This window comes from Stegastes partitus, unplaced genomic scaffold, assembly GCF_000690725.1.
Source record: "Stegastes partitus isolate 25-593 unplaced genomic scaffold, Stegastes_partitus-1.0.2 Scaffold39, whole genome shotgun sequence".
Taxonomy (NCBI): domain Eukaryota; kingdom Metazoa; phylum Chordata; class Actinopteri; family Pomacentridae; genus Stegastes; species Stegastes partitus.
The window spans coordinates 1,059,088-1,081,487 of NW_007577770.1; the positions used below are offsets into that span (position 1 = coordinate 1,059,088).

General features: G+C 40.0%; 5 protein-coding genes across 8 annotated transcripts in view; 1 reads left to right on the forward strand and 4 right to left on the reverse strand.

Moving 5' to 3' along the window:
* LOC103374341 (inositol-trisphosphate 3-kinase B-like) overlaps window positions 1-1,002 on the reverse strand; it is a 3,905-nt gene extending 2,903 nt beyond the window's left edge. Inside the window, exons 1-2 of the mRNA XM_008304425.1 lie at window positions 948-1,002; window positions 121-334 (exon numbers count right to left, since the gene is read on the reverse strand). Coding sequence (XP_008302647.1) covers window positions 121-334; window positions 948-1,002 — 269 coding nt within the window. The remainder of the gene's footprint in view (window positions 1-120; window positions 335-947) is intronic.
* Window positions 1,003-3,020: 2,018 nt separating this feature from the next.
* On the reverse strand, window positions 3,021-4,567 carry LOC103374231 (uncharacterized). Its single transcript, XM_008304294.1, has 2 exons — window positions 4,368-4,567; window positions 3,021-4,204 (listed from the first exon to the last, which is right to left on the reverse strand). Exon 2 carries the CDS (start codon window positions 4,188-4,190, stop codon window positions 3,282-3,284), a length of 909 nt encoding a protein of 302 aa, XP_008302516.1. The 5' UTR covers window positions 4,191-4,204; window positions 4,368-4,567; the 3' UTR covers window positions 3,021-3,281.
* A 778-nt stretch (window positions 4,568-5,345) lies between these two features.
* On the reverse strand, window positions 5,346-10,351 carry LOC103374241 (BSCL2 lipid droplet biogenesis associated, seipin). Of its 4 annotated transcripts, none has more exons than XM_008304306.1 (10): window positions 10,273-10,351; window positions 9,358-9,613; window positions 9,151-9,229; window positions 8,908-9,051; window positions 8,753-8,788; window positions 7,949-8,083; window positions 7,764-7,861; window positions 6,508-6,631; window positions 6,304-6,382; window positions 5,346-6,177 (listed from the first exon to the last, which is right to left on the reverse strand). In XM_008304306.1, the coding sequence occupies exons 2-10, from the start codon at window positions 9,606-9,608 to the stop codon at window positions 6,020-6,022; spliced, it is 1,104 nt and encodes a 367-aa protein (XP_008302528.1). In that variant the 5' UTR covers window positions 9,609-9,613; window positions 10,273-10,351; the 3' UTR covers window positions 5,346-6,019. The 4 variants fall into 4 exon arrangements, with proteins under 4 accessions (XP_008302528.1, XP_008302534.1, XP_008302539.1 ...); XM_008304323.1 differs by having other exon boundaries at window positions 6,087-6,177; window positions 6,304-6,377; XM_008304312.1 differs by lacking the exon at window positions 8,753-8,788.
* Window positions 10,352-12,444: 2,093 nt separating this feature from the next.
* On the forward strand, window positions 12,445-15,816 carry rnaseh2c (ribonuclease H2, subunit C). The gene is made up of 5 exons (XM_008304333.1): window positions 12,445-12,510; window positions 13,303-13,457; window positions 13,991-14,103; window positions 14,267-14,386; window positions 15,562-15,816. Exons 2-5 carry the CDS (start codon window positions 13,304-13,306, stop codon window positions 15,583-15,585), a joined length of 411 nt encoding a protein of 136 aa, XP_008302555.1. The 5' UTR covers window positions 12,445-12,510; window position 13,303; the 3' UTR covers window positions 15,586-15,816.
* A 2,181-nt stretch (window positions 15,817-17,997) lies between these two features.
* Window positions 17,998-21,137, reverse strand: zbtb3 (zinc finger and BTB domain containing 3). The gene is made up of 2 exons (XM_008304345.1): window positions 20,323-21,137; window positions 17,998-19,452 (listed from the first exon to the last, which is right to left on the reverse strand). Exons 1-2 carry the CDS (start codon window positions 21,135-21,137, stop codon window positions 18,369-18,371), a joined length of 1,899 nt encoding a protein of 632 aa, XP_008302567.1. The 3' UTR covers window positions 17,998-18,368.
* Between the last annotated feature and the right edge of the window lie 1,263 nt (window positions 21,138-22,400).

Genomic DNA, 22,400 nt, shown 5'->3' on the forward strand with positions numbered 1-22,400 from the left:
TTACCTGTCATAGAGTCAGAAATCTTGAAGTCTTTAGTTCCACTCACATCAGTTAGCTCATCTCCTTGCTACAACCCGCGACGATCATGACTAGACTGGTCCCTTTCTGAGGAAACCTACCTGACTCCCATCTTGCAGTCCATGATAACAGGCTTCCTCAGGCCGCTCAGCAGGTCCTCCAGGCGGATGTAGCAGTGCTCCCCTCTGGTGACCAAGCCGTGGTACTGCGGGACGAAGGCTCTCAGCGGGTCTCTCATCAGGCTGTCCAGACACTTTGCCTCCACCTCACTGTGCAGCTTCAGCACCTCCCCTCCTTTACTCACCTGGAAGTTACCTGGTGACAGCAGCAACCAGCGAGGGGAGAAGAAGGAGCAGATGATTGTGTTTCTGTATGTTCAGCAAAGCAGGAAAGCAGAATGAGGGAAACATCTGGTTTCAGGTCTGTGAACACTAACGTCCCATTCATTAAACTAAAACTATGCTTTTAATGACCGAATGAGCAGAAATCAAGACTAAATGTGAACTGAATCCTCACAGAAGTGCTTTAAATTAGGTTTACATACAGTAGTCTTCAGTTAAAGGACAGATCTGTTGATCCTTGACCTGATCAAACACATTCTATAGCATATTGTGTACCCTGAAAGTTCCTGGTGATCAAACTAAAACAAACACTCATTCTTAGTTCAAGAACAGCGGACACTCTATTATAAAATGTTTTGCAGAGCAGCAGTGACATTTACATAAATATAGTCTATGTGCAATAGGAACAGCAGTGTAGTGATGAGTCCTTTTGAGAACTGAGATCCTCTCATGTTCACAATTCACAGAAAAACTTCAAAGTCATGTAGAAATCAATCTATCTTTACATTACATCCTTTAGAAATGTGATCACTGTAGTTTCTGAGCGCCTCTATGTGTCTGTTTTGGGTGAACTGTAACACACATGCCTTGATGTCCTGCCAGCTGGACCCAGGAGCTCTGTCGGCCCAGCGACCAGTGCATGATGGTCAGGTAGGTTTTCAAGGAGCGGCACTGGGACATTAAAGAAGAACAGATTATGGAGAATGCTGAGAAGGAAACAGAGGATGGTGTCAATGAAGAACTCTTGTTGCGGTCCACTATTATTGTCTGACATATGTTCAGCCATCATCCATTTTCTCTGTTGCTTATTAATTATTTTTTCTATTTTCTATTTTTTCTATCTATAACAGTAAATCCAACCAAGCTGTGCTATAATAAGAAATTAGAATATGCTGTAAATGCATAATGCCCTTTTTCTTTCTTGCATTGCCTCTGCAGCAGTCACAAAAGACAAATACATAGACAAACTTCCTTCTAATTTGTTGGTCTAATAAAAGAACCTTTTTGTTGTCAGAATGAGCTGAAGGACAAATAGGTAAAATATTTATTTCAAGGGGAAATCCCTCAGATGTCTGTAGTCAGAATTCAGCACACTGGTAGTGTTTGTGTCTGTTGTTCATGTACTCACAATAATATTTAACAATGCAATATTGACTTTAGCAATTTTTCCTATCCATGAATCTTCCACCTTTAATTTCTTTTATTTCAAAGCTGCTTTACGATAGTCAAGTTAAAATCTAAATAAACAAGGAAACGGTAAAACATTTCCCAGGGTTTTGGGGTATTTGGCCTTACGCAAAATGTCTCTTAATTTTGTACCTTAATATTTAGAATAAACTGTGAAATATGTGTCTCTTGATGATATCCTTTTGGGCCGCACAAAAGTTGCCCATACTTACCTTGAGATCCAACAATTAGTCATTAGCAGTACAGTAGTTTAGATGGGACAAAAACAAAAGTTTAACTGTGTCTCTATTTCTGAGAGTTTTCATGGTCTGGAGCCTAAACCCCTCATTGCAAATTTTTAAAAGGCAGGTTACATTATTGGCCAAGTGTAAAGCACACAGACAAACACATTCACCAGCAGGTTATTCAGACTTGTATTTAAACTTTATTTAACCAGGAAAGACCCATTGAGATTAAAAACCTGTTTTACAAGGGCGTCCTGGCCAAGAGGCAGCAAAAGTTACAAAAAGAATGTCCAGTTCCCCAAAACCTGAATATCTACATGCATAGAAAAACACCTGCAAGCAGGGTTTAACCAGGACCTTGTTACTGTGCTAATTTAGAGAAACAAGTTTGTCTCCTGTCTTTATTTAGCCTAATTCCAAGAAGTATAAATAACAACTACCACCCAACCCATGTTCAGGGAATCCTGTGTCTTTTAAACCTAAACCTGTTTCTGTTTTCTGTCCCTTCTCTGTCACATATTTTGACTCTTCTCAGCAGAAAAGTGTTATGAATAAAATCAACAGCAGCTTAAGGCATCCCAGTAAGTCATGTGACAGTGAGTCAGCATGAAGAACGTGGAACCTTGAAACTGGAGCAGAAAGATGGTATTCAACCATTATTCATTTTATTATTTACTGCTGTGACAAAAAAGAGCCTTAGAGCAACTAAAAAGCCCACATTCACATTTAACATATTTATTTCAGGAAGAATTTGCTTTCTGATCAATGAAGTTTCATAAATAAAGTTTCATCTTCATTCTGTGGCATATTGCGACCTGGATTGTGTCTCATTTGTGCGTTTGTTTCTGGTGAAACTGTGAAGTGATTAAATGTACAAACCACATCATGTAGCTTCCACGCTGTCTGAAAATATGTATTCAAAGTAGCGCAAATATCTCTTTATGTGAGCACCAAAAGCGTCACCTGCTGTATCTCAGCAGTTATGATCTACTTTGTATATACACAAAACAGCTGCCACCACACATGCCCAGTGGAAAAACCTAAAAACAAGAGGGGCCGAAGCAGAACTGAGCATGCTCAGTGGTTTACAGTTTGGAGAAATTGTCCATATTGTGAGACATTTCGGCTTGAATGCTAAATGCTGCTGTTTTGGTCACAAATGTTATGTTGTGATGATGCTGGTTTCTGATTTTTGTATAAAAGCCTAACGTCTGACAATGTCAACACACTGCACTGAATCTGCTACTGTCTGCTCCCCTCGACTCTCATATCTGTACCAGCAGTAGCAGTAAGCCATGCAAACACCATTCAAATCTGACCCCGTCAAAGTCTTCTTTCAAGCCCATGCAAATCACCAGGACCACAGGTGCAAAGAACAGCTGAAACATACGTTTTTACACCTTTTCCAGGAAAACCAGAGCAGCCAGAAGCCCAGAAGGTGATGCCAGTGTATATGTTAGGACACTAAATTCCAACAGTGAAAAAGTAGTTTTGAGCTGCATGCATTTATCATGTGTTTGCATCAGCTCTTCTCACCTTCTTGAAGGTCTTCCTCTTCGATGCAGCGTCCTCTCCTTCACTGAAGACCTCATCGCTCTCTGCTGAGGAGAAGTTGATGGAGGAACAAGAGGAGCTGGAGGAGGAGTGCAGCAGCCTGGAGAGGACTGGATGTGGGGAGGACCACTGATGTGCGGTGGAGCCCCTTGTCAGGTCTGGCAGGTCCTCGGCCTCTTCATCCTCCCCATCAGGGATCTCCCCCCCATCTTCCCCCTTAACATCTAAAGATCTCCCCCTCTCTTCTTCCTCTTCTTTATTCCTCCCTTTCTCAAAACTGGACTTTCTGCCTTTCCAGTGTTTCCCCTCACCATCAACGCTTTCCTCGTCATCATGCCTCCTTTCTTTCCCAGTCTCGTCCACTCTTCTTTTCCCACTCCACCTTCCTCTGTCCCAGCTATCTGTGTCTCCTTCATAACTTCCCCCTAACCTCTCCGTCCTCCTCCACCTCCATTTTGCCTTCACTCCATCCCTTGCACATCTTGAGGTCAACTCTTTTTTCCTTTCTGTGTTTTGAATGTCTTCCCCCAAATTCGGCTGGAAAACCTTGCTTGACTCTGAGTTTTGCTCGTTGTCCCACTCTCCGTCCTCCTCTCCTAGTCCACCTATACATTGACTGTAAGGGGGGAAGCTTTTTGTTGAGTGGAGTCTGGGTCTGGATCTCACTCTGACTCCCCAGGAGCTGCTGGACGGCCCTTCACCAATCGACAGATACTGGTGTGTCTCATCTGACAGTCTGGCGCAAGAGTCGCTCTCCAAAGTTTGCTCGTTCTTTCTTTCCATCTTCGTCCCCTCCATGTGGTTTTCATCTGTGGTGTCCATCTTTGTGTCCAGTGAGGAACAGAGATGGTTAATGTGCTCCATGAGTCCAACATGTGCTGGTACAACAGGGAAATGTTTAACAAGAGATGCACAGTTTTGAATGAGGAAATTCATTTACAAGTCTAAATTAAACAAGTACAACCTTTCTAAACTTCCGTTGAAACGACACGAATAGTAAAACGATACTACCAATGTTCATGTGTGTCTATGTCATCTTACCTCACCTGTGTCCTCCACTTGTTAGTTTTCAGTGACATAAAGCCTGGAGCCCGTCACTGACCGACATCCCTCTCTCACTGTCTCTGCTGGTGACATGTTTTGCATGCTGTGACGTTATTAAGTTTCCAAAGCTGCTGGAGTTTGGCCAGTGGTGCCACAGGTCAGCAGGACATCCAGGAATGACAGCGTCAAACAACAAGAAGCAGAGTGTCCTCCCGCCAATAATAAATGCTTTATTGCAACAGGCAAAAAGAATGTACATTGGGATTACATTTTTTCATGTCGTAAATAAGATGCACAGGGTGTCTCACAATGTTTTCATCATACTTTTACATTGTAACAAATGACAACATTTTAAAGTGACATGTCAGCCAGTGTGGTAGTGATAATATGCAAAAGAAACAGTTTCACAATCTTATATTTTACAGCTGAAAGAGAAGAGGAGGAGCTGGTCAGTAATAAGAATTTTAATAAATGTTAGAGCATGCTATGAAGACCCAAAGTGTTAGATTAATAACAAATTTTGAAATAAATACAAATGCAGTTTTATGAAACTGTATGAAACACTAAATACGACTTTGTCACCTCAGCTCAAATTGTATTCCACCTCGCTTCCTCATTTTTATGTAATTCTTACAGTTTGTACAATACAAGTGACACTTCTTTTTCATTTCATTACACCATATTTTAACACAAAGTCTTTCTCTGTTAATCAGGACAAGCGAAACTGACACAGAGTGACAGTTCACTCATTCAGACCAAACTAACTCTCAGTCACATAACTGGCTCTGACTGTTGTTTAAAAAAAAAGCACTATAAACTCAAATGGGTATTGGGGGGAAAATGTCATTGTTAAAAAATAAAATGAAAACTTTTGGGGGGGAAAAAACAAAACAATTTTGAAATAAAAACTGCTGGAATGAAAAAATACCTACAAAAAAATCAGTTATTGTGAAAAGAAGCACAACAACAGAAATGTTTAAAATTTTGAGGTACTTGTACTTTACTCTGGTAAAACTTTCCATTTTAAACTTCTTTGTACTAAAAGGGATTATTGTATTTTTTACTTTGCTACATTGATTTGACAGCTGCAGTTACTTGTTAATTTCCAGATTAACATTAAAACATCCTAAACACTTTACAATTCATCTTTATAAATTTAAGTGCGCAATAACATATACATATGGAATAATTAAAATGAGCTTCACCTCAACCATCTGTGACATTACATGTATTTGCTGGTCACACTTGTATTTTGAATGCAGCACTTTTATTTGATTTCAACATTTTACTTAAATAAAATGATTAGTTAATATTTAATATTTTGTCCGCATTTATTCAGGTGTTTCTTTATTTCAAAAGGTCTTATGCAGTTATTTAATAATGAACACCTTGGGTCTCCATAGCAGTAAACACAAAACCATGACCAATAAATGCAAAGTAATAAAAAGGCATCGGAAATGAAAGATTTATATCAAGAGATGAGGGTTCAGATGTGTCAGTCAAAGGGTCCTAAGCTCGAACACAAGTGATAGTCATAAGGCAGGGCGTGGAGTGCAGGGTGTAGTTTTTCTGAGTCATTTTCCGCCACATATCAGTCTTAAATCTACATCTCACCATCAGGATTACACATAACACTTTCTCAACATCTTTCAGTAATGACCTGAGGCTGCCTCTGATTCTTTTTTTTCACCCTGACCAAGTTTATTTCCATTCTGCAGCTCTGTGCCATTGCCAAAGGGCAAATGGGGTTCCTCCGGGCTTAGATCTGTGGGACTTATCTGGCAGGGACCCAGCAGCTCTGTGGTACCTGTCAAATGATTTGTTTCTGCAGTCAAACACACTATAGCACACTCAGCATTTTCAGTACCAAGTGACTAATGCAAATATCTTAAATAACGATAAAATCATGTGTGTCTGTGTTATTTCTGTGTACCCGCAGGAACATCTTTTTCATCCTCTTGCTTGCTGTTTGCGTTCTCCTCCGTGCTCGACAGCAGCCCATATGTTCTGCGCTGCAAACAGCAAGGAGACAGATGAGTCTGAGCTACATCACCTGGAAGGCAACAGCTAATAATTCATGCTCACTGAGACACAAACTCATGAAGTGTGCAGCTATAGACTGAGTCGCGCCTCTCACCGTCCGTGGGCCCACATTCATCAGCACCCTCACGTAGCTGAGGATGAAGAGGATGCTAAGGAAGACAAAGTTACTGGAAACGCCAACCAGGGCTGATAAGACAGGGAAGTAGAAGAGCAGGTATCTGATATGGGGACACAGAGAAAAACAAAACAACATGCTGTTACAGATTTGCAGGTCTCACTGTGTTTTGGCTCCACAGTGTCCCAGTTTGACTCATCTGCTTCAGTGGGTGAGTTCCTATAATTCCCTTCAACAGCTCACAGAGAATATATCTGATTTTGCTGTATGTGAGTTATAATTGTAGGCGGAGGCTTTAATCAACCAAGAGAGTACATTTTTCCACTGAAGAGAAGTGAGAGTCTCTGCTACTCAAACAGTTTTTGTGGTTGCATCTGTTGCATTCAGGTCGAGTAGTATCAGTGCTGAGAAATGTGTGTCTCTTCCTCCTCTACTTATTGTTCCAATTTCACTATTGAGTGCTGTTTGAGTTCTGCCAAATGAGTGTAAACATGCGTGGACTATACGCTGCATGTCCTATAAATAAAAGACCCCCACACTGGGTTGTTTTCTTGTGTCTCTTCAGAATTGTGTTGCATCTCTTTGCAGTTGTTTTGTGTCTTCGTATTGGCCACTGGGACTTTCCAACAAGCTTACGTATATGCATTGGAAAGTCCCATGATGCCCCAGGCCACTTGGTCTGCATCTGTTGGGCCTGTTCAGTAATCCAAAAACCACAAGTTTTACAACACTGCTAACACATGCTCTGTGACAACTACTAATGTAACGTGATGTCTTGTTGTCATTGTCAACAGGCTGACTGAAAAGACACAAACTCTACTTAGACTGGATAAACTGACAGAATATGTTTCATCAGGGACTGCCAGTGGCTCAATGGTTAGCACTGTCGCCTCGCAGCTAGAAGATCCCCGATTTGCGTCCTGGTTAGGACGCCCAGGATCTTTCTGTGTGGAGTTTGCATATTCTCCACATGTTCTTGTGCAGCGTGGGTTCTCCGGCTTCCCCCCTAAAACATGTTGAGGTTAGTTGGTGATTCTAAATTGTCTGTAGGTGTGAATGTGAATGTGCTTGATTGTCTGTCTCTAAGTGTCTTTAACTGTGGTCCAGGCTGTCCCTTTATTATGCATTTCATTATTTTTATAGATATCATAATAATATCATTCTCAGTGACATCAGTTTAATGTCATAAAATGCTGTATTGGTACAGCTGTGTGTGTTATGTAACGAATTCTTACCTTATTCCAGTGAAATGAGCATGAACGTACAGCTGAGATGAGTAGATCTGCACTTTGTTGGACAGAATCTCGATGACAGCCGTGACCGAGGGCGCATACTGAACACAGAGAAAAACCTGTTAGGCTGACTGTAACAGAACACTCGATTGCTGTTTCCCCATCAGTACCCAGATATTACAACTCACAGGGTCATCGGTGTAATCTGAGAAAAGCTCCACGTCCAGCACTTGTCTCTGCTCAGCTGCTCCGGTCAGAAAGGCTGGGAGGAACAGTAGCGTTCCCAAAGTCCTCAGCAGGTCTGATCTGTATCGCAGCATGCTCTGAACCCAACAGAACAACACAGGCCCCTTGACATACATCTCACACCTTGTTGTTTCAGTCTCCTCTATCTTCTTTCTTACATATGGGTGATACGCATCGTTAAAAAAAACATGAGTGCTGGCAAATGAATGATTAGAAAAAGATGATTGATGCTGCCATGATTGTTGAGACTTTAGCTCCAGTATAACTCTGATTGGGTTATGTGCTCACTTTAATAAACAACAACAGCTGATCTCAGACTCCAGTGTTAAAGAGGTCATTGCTTCAGTGTTTAAAATAGGCTCATTTGTTTGACTGATATATGTTTGTAGCATACATATGGTATGAATGTACGTGGAGATGCAAATGTATTTACAACAATTATCTTTATGATTTAATGCAGTTTAATACAAAAACACCTCAAACAACCCTCTAAAATACTGTCGTGGCTTCAAAAGAAGTATTTATTAGAGGATTATTGCACTTGTTTGCATTACAATGTTTTTCAGTGTTTAAGTAACAGAACTCACATCTCCATTCATTAGGTTATCAATTGACATGTTTGCCCTGTCATCTCGATCCCCTGAGCACTGAGATCACCTTCTGTTGCAGTTGAACACAAGCATAAGCAGCGCTAATCTGGCTCTGACCAGGCTGTGTGATTAATTATGTGTCAGCGCTGTACTCACAAAGCGAGAGCTGGAGGCGGACAGCAGTTGTCTTGCCTGAGAAACACACAGCAGTGCAACAGTGAATCACTGCGATTGGCACAAACTAGTAATCAACCACTATTTGATTGTATGCACACACATTGACAAGCTGAACGAATATTAGAGCAAATTACCGAGCGAGCAGAGGAGGCAACCTGCCCTCCCTCCTGAGAGAAACAGGTTGTCTTGATCATAAACATCCCCAGATCCTGATTGGTTGGAGAATCAGGCACCTCTAGCCGCAGAGAGATCTGATAGGCCTGGCCGAATGTCAGCACCTGAATATGCATCCAAACATTATATTGTTTGGATATTTCTTAAGAATGTGTTAAGGTTTGACACACAGTATACACACACATACACACACATACACATACATGCTTCCTGTTTCTCATCAGAGAGATGTTGGCCAGAGGATAAGAGCACAAAAAAGAGGCTGGAGAGTCACAGTCTGTCCTGCAAACAAAGACATAAACTAGTGAGTGATGGAAAAAAAATACAGAATACAAGGAGTCATACAAGAATGAAAATACATAAAAACTACATTTTGGCAGACACAGCTGGACTGGACTTGACATACACACCTGTAGTAGTAGTGCACAGGTGCTGAAAAGGCCGCCTTGGGCATGTAGGAGTAGTAGAAGCTCCCGTATAAAAAGGCGGCGAGCCAGAGGAGCAGAAAGACAATAGAGAACACAATGAAGCCCTGTACGACCCTCTGACGGGCCCGTGCAATCGCCATGGCAACAGCATCCTGGAACCTCAGCAGTGCCTGACCAATGAGGACTGATGGTTCTACATTCTCCCCTGAATGCAAATGGCTTTCTTGATCCATAAAATCTGAAATCAGATAAAAATGAAGGAACATTCTGAGAAACAGATAAAAGGAACACACTGTTTACTGTTATATGAGAAGTTTTCCAGAAATAAAGACACACTGATCTTTGTATGAAGTCCCCAAAAGTGAGCGTGGATAATAATGTTAAAGCATGAGTCTTCACATTCATACAAGATCTGCAAAACCACTGAGTCCAATCACAGTCACAAGCAGAGGCCTTAAATGTCAGATGATTCCAAATTGTGTCAACATTTTTATATATTGCATGTTTCCAGAAGCAATGAAGAAACTAAGAACTGTGTATCAGTTTGTTTCTTTTTTTGCACAGTATGTATTGTGCAAGGTTGGTGAACTTGTGGCATTTAGTTCTCAGTGGAAATCAAATGTCTGTAAAGTTAAACTTTTTAGCTTGTGTAACGAAAGATTGATGTTTAATCACTAAGACAGGGAAGGAACTTGCTCAACACATGAAAAAACACTGACGCACAAATTTTCAGGTCAAGCGTTAAACTGACAAGAATCACGCTGCGGTTAAGTTAAAGTATTTTTGAATCAATATCCAAAACAAAACTGGAAAGGAAGCAGCGGAATTAAAACATTTGTTCAGTATATCAGCAGCAGCGCTCCTTTAACAGGCATCTGTCTTGCTATAAAAACTCACCTCTGGTTTCTGTTGGCCAACAATGAGCTGTTAGGAAATCACTTGTCCTTCTCCTGAAGTCGCTGTGTCCACGTCTTGATGAAATGCGAAAACAACTCCCCTCAGTAACTTATCCTTAGTGCCTCTAAAGCTGCCATTGGATGGGAGTAAGTCCATCCCACATAAGGGGAAATGCTGCCAGCTGGAACAGAGTTGAACAGGATACTGAGACAAGGGAGAAGTGTAGTAACCTTGAGAAATACTAGAGAAATATATATTCAAAATGAATGCAATATTGCAAACTACACTGTGACCCATCAAAATGTTTTAATGACACTAGTGGAAATAAAACTTCTCCATACTGGCTGGGTGTTTCTATATGTGACACTGTGTTATGCATGTTTACGTGTCAAATTCATGTCTTATTTTCTTGTTTTTGTTTCTTCATTGCTGCAAAATGGTCTTCAGAGCTCTAAAATCTCCATATTGTGCATCGTTCCTAATTTCTTAAAATTCATTTAACTGAGGTTCCTCAGGAAAAAAATACTCTCTATTTAAAAACAAACAAAGAAAAAGGAGCAACAATGGAAATTTGCAGAAATACCAGTCACTTTGATCCAGAAAACTGAATTAGAGAATGACTGAATGGATGAAAATGTTGATGTGAGTGTTTCTTATATTCAGGGAGATGTTACTATACACTTAGTTGCCAGTTTATTAGGTACACCTACATACAACAAATTTTTCATTTGTTTATTCATTCAGTCTTTATCTACAAGCAAAATACATTGATGGAGGCCTCATTTACAGTATAGCCACGTAAGAAAATGAAAGATGCCGAAGCCAAACAGGAAACTTAGATAAGAATGACAATAAAAATATTAAGTCAAAATTACTCAAATAATAAAAATGTATATATAATAAAATTAGAACATTTAGCAATTTGAACCAACCGAAACACAAGAAACTGCAGGTAAAACAGGATGAAGTTAAAAATCTTTAATTGCCCTAAAGAAAAAAAATGAGTCAAGCTTTCGATCATTCTGCAGCTTATTCCAGGTTACATGTGCACAGTGAGTAAAATAGGATTTTCCAAGCTGGTACCAGTAACGTATTCTTATCATCAGAGCATGTCTGGGTTCACATTAAAACCCCGAAAGAACAGAAGATGTAAGGGAGTAAAAAAAAAAACACAAACCTGTAAGAAATTTCAAAATAAATAAAACTTAGTGTGTATCATACCTTACTGAGAGTGAGGGCCATCTAACCTTAGCATACAGCTCAACATTGATAGAAAAGTTGCCTCAATAGGTGCCTTTTTAAATTTTATTAAATACGCTTCAAGTTTTTTTTTTTCTGGTTTAATTTAATCATTTTTAATTATTCTATAAAACTTGTATGCACTTCATTCAACTTGTCTGTGCTGTTTTTTAATCGTTTATATCAATTAATTTCATCTTGTAATTTCTCATTTAATTTTTTTACATTTTAAAATTGTGTTTTTATTTTTATCTTTGCCTGTAAGCACTTTTAATAATCCCTGTGTGATAAAGAGCTCTATAAATAAACTTGCTTGCCTGCTTCTAAAATGAAAAAACCTGATTTATTCCTGGAAAAGATGTCAGTTTTTGTCTTAATTTAGTCACCACTTTGGATCTTGATATTTAAATGTCAGCTTCTCATCAGTTCAAATTTCAAGATATTCGTAGTCTGTGACTCTTTCAACATTCTTACCTAATCACTGTCCTGCTGTTATGCTGTTGAATCGTATCGGTGTTATTCAGACATGTGCTTCATCAGTGAAGGTAGGTTAAGTAAAATAAACGTCAAACTATAGCTCAGCCACCTATATATTTAAAAATGATTGCACAACACCTCTCTGAACTGAACAAAAGCTCAAAGGCAGGATTGATGTATTACTCTGCTTTACTGCATATTACGCATCACATTTGTTAAAAAAAAGCTCAAATAAAGTTGAATGAAACACATTTCGTTCTGACACCACTCTAAAACTAGCACATGAAGGAGAGAAGACAAAGAATGAAATTGAGAAAACAAGACAACAAGAAAGAACCAAACAGAGAGAGGAACTATTCGTTCACCCAAAGGGGGCGCCATCTTGTAGAGGAACACAGAAAACCCGCCAAAATGCATTTGAGCGGAGAAGAAGAAGCTCTCCTCCAATCAGACGCTGCTCCTGAAGCTAACCGGAAACAGTCCCGTTTCATTTCACAGTAGCATCACGAGAACTGCAAAAAGGTAATTCGTGCTCTTCAGATGTTCTTATAAGCTATTTAACGCAATGCTTAATAATGTTTCGGAGAAACTGAGAGCACACCGGTGCAAAATCTTCAATAGCCGAGGCATGCTGTTAATTTTAGGGAAAGTCTGCTGTGATTGTTGTCAGAGCTTCTATAGTTTGCCATGAGAAGCAGCTATTAAGCTGTAGACAGCTTCTGATAGAGATATTTTCCATAAACATTTTGCAAATAATATTCATTATACATAACAAACTGCCTGTAACGTTTCGTCAACTGAAGTTAGTACGATAACCAAGAGACACATCCAGTTAAACGATCAGTATATAAACCTATTAAACTTATAACAACAAACGCATAATAGAACCTCAGACAGAACCAGGTTTAGGGAAGGCGGCCATCTGCCTCGACCAGCTGGGGTAAGAGTGGGGACAGGGGATACAATATATTAAAATCAAACAAGAGCTGACAGGCAACCAGTGTGAGGAGTTTAAAATAGGATTTAGTGCTAAGACAGCAGAATGATAATCAACTGATTTATAACTTTTTTTTAAGTAGACCAGAAAATCATCAATCCTGCTAAGAGCATCCACTGTGCTGTCCATGTTATTAAGATAAAACTATGATACTGAATCATGAGTGACACCTGCAATTAGTAAATTACCCTAGTTATTCTCATTCAGAAAAAAAAAAGATGTAAGGTTGCTAAGGCTGATCTTGCTGTGTTTGATAAAATAACAAAGTTTAAATAGAAGAAAAGAATGTCATGTATTCTGTCCTCTGCTGTCTGCAGGATGTCCTGCAACACCAGTGTTACTCGTCTTTGTGCGCCATCAGTGGGCCAGGCACAGCAAGTCACCGTCCATCTCATGCCCTGTGAGATTGAACACAATGGGCCGGCTCTCGTCTCACAATACCTCACTGCTACCACAAAAGACAACAAACAAGGTACAGAGAATATAGTGTATCTGCAATGTTTAAAACCTCTCTACGAATAGGCTTAGGCTAACTGTTACTAGGTCAATTTGCAGCTCATGGAAAACAGTGGTGAAGATAAAACCCATAAAGATACAGATGCAAATGATCACCCAATGTGTTGATAAAATGTTAACATGACCAATTTCCAGTTCTACAAGTTTTGAGGCATTTTTTACTGCTTTGTCTAAAAACCACTGGTCCCAATATGACACATTTGTGACTGGGGTATTTGGGGACAGGTGTTCAGCTTTGGCAATGATTATTTGTTCTTCAGTTTTTTTCTTACGAACAAAACATAATTATGTTCGCATACAAGCTGTAGCTTTTATAAGATGATTTATGAATATTTAATTTTACTTTAATGATGAATGGTGTAGGACCTTAAGAAGTCATACTGAATAGATTTTTTAAAAAACGTTTGTATCAGATATTTTACCTCTTTGTAATTTGAGCTGAGAAAAGCCTTTTCTAACAACAGTCCTCAATGCTTTTGCTCATTGCAGAGAAGATGGTGTCATTCAGAGGGCGTGGGTTGAAGGGGCAGGAGCTCAGCTGTCCACAGGGCTACAGTGGCCTGGTGCTGAAAGAGATCAACAAGCCTGGCTCAGACCAAGAGGTAAGCACAGCTGAAGTCATCTTTCACATCACAAATACTGACCAGCAGTCGGGGCTATTCACACATAAGTTACAGCTCATTCATCAGTTGTATGTGTGAGGATTTTGCTACGATGGCCACCTGAAGTTAAATTGTGTGTGTGTGTGTGTGTGTGTGTGTTCAGGACAGGACAGTGAAGGTGTCTTCTGTGTTTGACAAACTGACTTACTGGAACCTTGAGACGCCTCCAAATTCAGATGACACAGTGGTGATGGCGATGGATTGGCCTGAGCTGGCTGAGGCGGTGAGTTTCTTTGGAATCTTTTAGTCAAAGAAAAGACTACCCGTGTCACCCAGTAATTCAATGTTTTATAAGGTGTTGTTACTTTGAGCAAGATACATGTTTTGCGGTGATCTAAAAAATTTAATTTGTGAGATTTAGAGACCCTTGATCACACATTATGCAGGCTATAGTTTAAGATGAGTTAATTTATGTAGTATGTGACAATAGTTCACCTTTAAACAGGTTTTTATCAGAAATTTAGTATTTTAAGACAGTTTACACTCAGTTGTAGTGACAAATAATCAGTTGTTTATTTAAAGCAGAATTAACAACATCATTCTTCATTGTTAAATGTTCTTATGTCTGATTTGTTTGGTAAAGCTGCGGCTCCTTTCAATCAGAAAACATATCCATGTAAATTATTTGTGTCCTGATGCAGAGCTTTTCTTGTGTTGGGATAATCAAGCCCGCTCCACCAGAATGAATTACTAGCAATATTTTTATTCACAAATAGATGTTGACATCAGTGCTAATAAAATGAATTCTACAGGCTAATACATTTTTGTGTCAGCCAGTGTATTTCAGTTACAACTGAGTTCACATGCTCTTTTGATTATTTTTTATTTTTACCTTTGTTTCTTTTTATTATGCTAGTTTTCATTCAGATGGAGGGCAGCCTTATTTAGATGCTTCATTAGGGCTCCTAGGTATTGTATGTAAATGAAAATTTACAAATGTAAATTAATATTGAAATTCTCCTTGAGGCAACTATTGTGTGAAGGTTAGAGGAGAGTGTACTTCCTCTTAAATATAGTGAGACATATAATAAATAGGGTTGCAAAGTCCAGAAAACACCATATTCCAAATAGGTTCAGGTTTAGGGTTCACACTAAACACAGTCTTAAGTGTTAGATATTTGTTAAATGTGGGCAGGACCAGAACACACGAGCCCACATGTTCATGATCAATACGATATGACCAGTAGAGAATATGGCTTACAAAGAAATTGCAGGATTCCAGATTTTCTGTTGAAACGGTGTGTTTTATTGTTTCTTTTCAGCTTAACAAATACTTTCAAAACTGACAAAAATGGCAACACTGACAACAATATTTCATTAGAATATCATTTGGTCTAAATACAAAGACACAGAGCAGATGGATTTGCAGGTGGATGCTGATATTTTGTTTCTTCACAGATCCACGGGCCAGTAGAGGACTGAAGAGACTAACACAAGTTTCCGTAAAGAGGTGATGGACTGATGTCTCCTCAGCGTGTTACAAATGCAATGTACAGTTTGCTGGTTACTGACCAACACCTGTAAAAAGCTTTTGAAATACTAACCTGTTCAATAATTGTTGCTCGTGTAGAGCAGTAAGTGACAATTAACGTTTATAGTTTTTATATATGTTCTTTTGTAGTGAAATAAAGAAAAATATAAGACAACACTGAATAATCAAAGTGTGCATTGTGTGACTCATGGAAAAATTAATATATTTTAGTTTGTTTCTACTGGACAGTGTTTATTAACAAGGTAACATTTAGATTCTGCACACTGGCTACTATAAAACCCCCTAAATAATCACTGATTTAATTGTCCCTTCTGAGTATCTAGTTTAAAAGTCTTGGATGTGTATGGTCCTACCGACAAATATGAATTTGTTATTATACAGAAACTGTCCCAAACGGGGAAAATTGTGCAGAACAAGAAATTACAAAGTGTCAAACAGTCATTTAGGCACATTTAAAATGTAAATTTAGACATTTAAAAACAAGGTAGAAAACTGCATATGTTAAAATGTGCTCATACTGTTATATCAAACTATAGAAGGTGGATCCCCAGACTTATTCAATCCTCCTCCCTCATATCATCTGATAATCTACCAGAGAATGTAGGCAGGAAGTTCAACAAACACACACATTTTCTACCCCTACTAACCTTTAACTGAGCCTGATGGAGATTGTGGTCTATTAAGTAGGTGGCAAAATCATAATGTTGGACAAGACAAGCACAGTGCTACTAGACCCCAACTTAACTTAGAGTAAACTATAACTTATACAGGCCACAGGAAGTAAACACATTTATGGTTATTTGTGGGGCAGCAATGTTATTGGTAAGAGATTGTCCAGTTACAATATAAATAAAAAAAACACATTCTCCTAATATTCAGAGAATTCAATCAGTTGCAACTCATATATTTGTGGATGAGTGGCCTCATCCTGCTCATATTAGGCTTTTACAGCACAGGAGATAAAGGGAGAAATGACAGAGATAAAAAAAAAAAGATCATTTGGCACAGCTTATTTCCTACTTAACTGAGTAATTCTAATGAAGTGGCATAAAAATGGATGAAAGCCAAAGCTCCAATTACAAGTTACATAATGGCACAAACTGATTCTAACGTGACAACTTGCAGGTATTTGCTTCTATGTGAGCAACTCTGCTGGTTTCATATTGTAAATAAAACACTAGACAGTACAATGCTACTGTGATTACAATCAGTCAAACTTCGCTGGCACAGAGTCACATTAAAAGGGCAGTCATACAATCTACAGTTGTTTTAACTTGAAAAATACAACAAACACTTGGTGTAGGATGTCTTTGAAACGTTATAATACATCTCCTGAATCATCCCTTCTTACAACAATGATGTGTGTGATCACTGTCATGCCCACACAACTGTGTTATTATGACAAAGATATTTAAAAATGACAAACCTCGACTGTAAATTGTCTCTTAATATTACAAAGAGAAGCACAAAAGCACAGGTGTTGAAAGTCCGAGTAGACAATGCTCATGTAGCTTGATGGATAAAGGCAAGTATCACTGCCACATGGCTGGTGTTTGCTGTGATGTGAACTGTTCATTGTTTGTGTTTATCACATGCCATCGACAGAACAGAAAGCCAAGGTGTCGGTGGAGTGTTCAGAAGAATAAAAATGTGGAAACAAGACAGTAATTGGATAAACTGAGGTTTGAGTTAACCTGTGGCACAAATAGTGGCAACTGTGTGAGTCACCTTGGAATATTTTTGGTCATTTTTAACTAATTAATATTTGAAAATGCCTCATTCTTTTAAAGAAGTATTATATGTAAATATGTAGTATCAAATATGAATGTAGGTTAAAAAAAAATGCAACTCTTGAGGTAAGAATTAGTTTTGTTTGGGTAGTACCTACAGCTAAAAAAGAAAACATTTAAAATAGATAAATAAAATCAGAATTATGTACATTTACAAAAGGGGCTGAAATGAAGAAGCCTGATATTCTAAAATACAGTCATGACTCGATAATCCGACACTAAATGTAAACCCTTCTTCTATGTAGGATAGCAAGGCTGTCAGATTGTCGAGACGAAGGTCGAGATACAAGGAGGGCTTGATGCTTGAAGGGTAATTTGTTGTTAATTATTGTTCATAATTGTTATAATAACTAGTGGGACTGGTCTGAATCTGTCAGATTGTTTAGTTACACAATACCTTGTTATCCTTATTTGTGACATAAAATGTCATGTCGGAGTTGGAATCCAAGGCTGTCGGTATGTTAAGGCTATTTTTTTATAGGTTCTGTTCATTTTTCCTAAAAACCTGTCAGATAGCAAGGTTTTTGGATTGTTAAGGGCCGGATTATTGAGTCATGACTGTAAATGTATTAATTTCACAAAACAAACATTGATAAAGACCTGTGGATACAATTAAAATGTTTCAAAGACAGTAAACAACGTTGACCACAACTGCTTAAAGGAAACTCGGTGGAGCTGCAACAATCAGTCTGTAACTGTTGAAATAATTACTAATTACTTCACTGTTTTGACTCATTTAAAAAAAGAAAAAAGCTCCTACAGCTTCTTAACAGTGACATTTTTCAGGTACCTTTATATATTTGACGATAGTTAAATATTTTGTAGTCCTACTCAATTTAGATTTAAAAGGTGGAACCAGAGCTTGTTTAAAGTTCATGAATGTGTGTTAAAGTACAGAAATGAACAGTGAGTCTGTTGGTGCGTTAGCTGAGAGGTGGTGGAGGTGGTTGTGGTGGCAGGGAGGGCTCTGTGTCTGCCTTGCTGCGTTTGGCGGGCAGAGTGTGGTCATGAGCTTTGCGAATGTGTCGGTACAAGTCGCCTGATTGTGTGTAGCTTCGGTAGCAGTAGCGGCACTCATATGGACGTTCGCGGGTGTGTACGATGGCGTGGCGCCTTAGAGTGTATGTGCAAGAGAAAGTCTTTCCACAGACCCCACATGTCGGGACGTCCTCTACAAAGTTCCCCACTGAGTCCTGGAAGTCCTGGAAGTAGGCTGGAGCGTCTGAATGCTGTTGAGATGTGGATGGAGGAATGAGGGAGGCGGCGAAGGAGGAAGTGTCCTGCGAGGAAGGTCCGGCTCCGGAGGAGGAGGAGGAGGGAGAGAGAGGGAAGGAGTAGTCATTTGAATGGGAGGTCATTTGTAAGAGCCCCTGTGAGTGGGAAGAAAGAAACTGAGGGCTGTTTAGCTCATCTTCCTGAATGTCGTCGTCAAACTCGTCGTCCACTTCCATCACTGGCTCTTGCTCTCTGTTGTCCTCTTTCTCGTCCTCTAGCTCTTCGTCAGATATTACAATAGCCTCCATTTTGACTTTCACATTCTCTCGATCATTGCCTGTCTTCACTCTGCCCATAAGAGGGCGAGATCTTTCATTTCTCGTGGTAGGTGGAGGTGCAGTGTTCCCCACAGTTCCCTTAAGCGTTTGTGTCTGAGGAGCATTGTGAAAGTTTGAACTCTGGCGTTGGAGCGATACAGCGCTCTGAATTCGGATTTGGGAAGGTGCATGCTGGGGTGCGGAGTGTGTTGGGTTTGTTTGTAAATCTGAGTTTAGAGTTGATGCTTGGATTAACACGACCATCTGTTGTCCTCTGCCTGTTGCACCTCTGTGGTCAGTTTCTGGGAGTTCTTGAACAGAGTCATCACGGAGCAGTTGGGGTTCATCCAGATGTGCACTTGGGGAGAGGCTGGATTCTAACTGGGGATGAGAAACCACAGGCCGACCACCAGCCTGGCTCACCAGGAACCGAGAGGAAGAAGATGAGGAAGAGGGCTGCTGGTTACTGCTTTGGCTGGTGAAAGATTGAAAGGATGACATAAACAACTTTTAGCAACAACAAATAATAAGAATGTCTGTAATCGCATGGATGAAGCTAGTACATATAGAGCATAATGCACTTTAAAGTGAAGGAATGCTTCAGGCCATAATTGTTTGACATGAAGAATGTGGAGCAATCAGATTTTTCTTTACTTCCAAAGTCAATGTATATTGTGTTATCTTAGTTATGTTGCTTCGATTTGAAAATCACATGTCAAGTAACTAATTGTGTATCAACAAGTTCTCGAATTCTCAAGATATTCAGAAAGCATTCAAAAAAACATTTGTTTTATTTTGTTAATTCAGGTAACAAAATTGCATATCATGAATCATAGTGTTAAAATAGCTCAGTGGCAATGCTGTAATGCCATCAGAAATAAGGAATTAGCAGGAAGTCTGGAAAATATACAAAATGTATAAAAAAAACCCTGTGATTCAGAAGATGGCATTTATGACAGCACCACATGGGAGCTGTACAAGTTGAGTAAACCATAATTCCAGGAATTCATTGTAAATAAAATCCATTGATTCAATGTTATTTCCTAAGTAAACAGACTAATAAGTTATTGCAGATCACACTGTGCTGTTCTTGACATCATTGTTTATTGCAGTGACACCTATACCAAAGCAATTTCAGAATTTTTTTAAATGTTTCTGATTTATCATTATTAATGTTCTTTTATCATGTATTCCTCTTTCAGCTCAAAGCATGCCATATAAGTACAGTTCTTGTTGGGAAAAGGATCAGACTTGAGAATTCAGGCCACGAATCACAAACGTTTGCACAAAGAAAATACTTAGAGAACTGAGTAAAACTGTGTAGAAATCAACAACAAATCCGTACCTGTACATCTCAGTGGTGCTACAGGGGCTGCAGAGCGCTGACCCATCTTCCTGACCCCGAGTCCCCAGCCGGGCATGACCTCCAGAGGCAGGAGTAGACTGACCTACGATGAGGCCCTGCACGTGTTCTCTGCCTGGAGCCAGAGGATGGATGTCCATGCCTGGCTGGGTGGTATCAGCGAGGTCAGGGCTCAGAGGAGTCTGAACTCGTACCTCTGATGACGCCCCACAAGTCCTCTGCTCAGACTTCACAGACTCCACCTGCCTCCTCTCTATTGAAACTGATAACAGTGGCGTTGCTACGGCTGGATTTGACTGATCTCCAGCCATTGCCACCATAGGGTCAGCTCCACCATCGCCTCTACCTTCCCTTTCCATTCCTATTGCCTTCCTCAAACCAGCGCTCTCTTCAGAGCGTGTGCTGTCAGCCTCAGCCACGGGCCCTCGTCTCTGCAGTCTCCTCTTGCACACTCTCACCACCTCGTTCATATGAAGAAAGCTAGCAGCTGCCAATATGTCCTCCACTGGAGGAGACTCTTCCAGCTGCAGCACACCTTCATAGACAAAGTCCAAGAGCAAGCCAAATGCAGCAGATGTGACAATGTCATTGTCAAGTGTGACAGAGCTGCTGGCGCTGTTTCCTCCTGGAGAGTCTGAGTAAAACATGTGGAAGAAAGGCGAGCAGGAGGCCAAAACAGCCCGGTGAGCCAGGAAACGGGATGAGCCCACCAGGACGGTACAGTCACAGAGGAAGCCCCGCTGACGCTGAGACCGCAGAGCTGACAGCAGCTGCTGGGAATGCTGAGGAAACTCCATCACCTGAGCAACAGACAAGATAAAAATAGGATCTCAACATCTGAACCTGGAGGCATTTGTATGAACAAAGAATAAATGACAATACAGTAATGCAAATTTGGACTAATGTAGAATATGTGATAATGGGAGAAATTATAACTGCTGACCAATACTATGCATTTATAAACATTAAAAATGGAATGTCCTTGTAGCTACAAACACTATTATCACGTGCTATAAGACAGTTATTGCATGTTTATTCCGTGCTTATAAAGGCGGGTTTGAAGTAAAATGTTACCCAACTGAGTGAATAAGGAAAGCACAAGAACCTCAGATTTGTGACAGTACCTGAGCACATGTACTTATTATGTATTATAAATGTACTTAGTTATTTCCCACCACTGACTTGGGCAAAAAGTAAAAGTGAGAAAGTTATTTTTTCTTACTTTCATTTTGGATACATTAGCCTGAAAGCTAAATGAATATTCCTTACTGCATTTCGATGGTACCATTAATTTACCGTCAGAACACAAGGTGTAAACTAAATATGAGACAGAAACAATGAAAACAAATAACAAATGAATCCAAAATACTCACGAAAAGTGACTGCGTGTTTCTCTCTCTAGGCGCCGTTCACTGTCAGTTTAATCTGTCGTTATGCTTTAACGTAGCTAACGTTACGTTTCCATGGTGACCAGCCTGAATTCTTCGGTCCAGTCCACTGACACCGTCTGTGTCCGGGAGCGAATCTGGATATAAGTGAAAATGCATACCGACAGGACAAGACATGCCAAGACGTGAGACAAAAACACGGCAAACAGCACGACACATCCCCTCGAAACTCCCAAATGCCGACGTTGTTCAGTCAGAACAGCAGGTAGCCCCAGCTCACCGATGCTAACATTAGTTAGCCAAGTTAGCTCAGCCTGTGTGTTAATTTCCTGCAGCTCAGAGGCTACATGAGCTGCGAGTTAGCGTTAGCGAAACCGCCAATACTGTAGCTGGGGTGCCTCATATGTTTCGTGGAAGTAATGGACGTTTTCTTACCTGCAGCCACTCAGACAGCAGCTGTCTGAGTGATGTTTTCCTCCAGGAACAGACAAGGTGCAGCTTTTCCTCTGTGGTGCCAGTTTCCCGCAGCACAGGCCGCCACAGTGCCACCTACAAACGGAAAAGTGGAACAGACAAGGAAGTGGGAGCTAGCTGGACGTTTGTTGACAGCAGTTTACCGACCAGTGTATGATATTCTGTAGCATCAGTACACTTATGACACCACATACAACA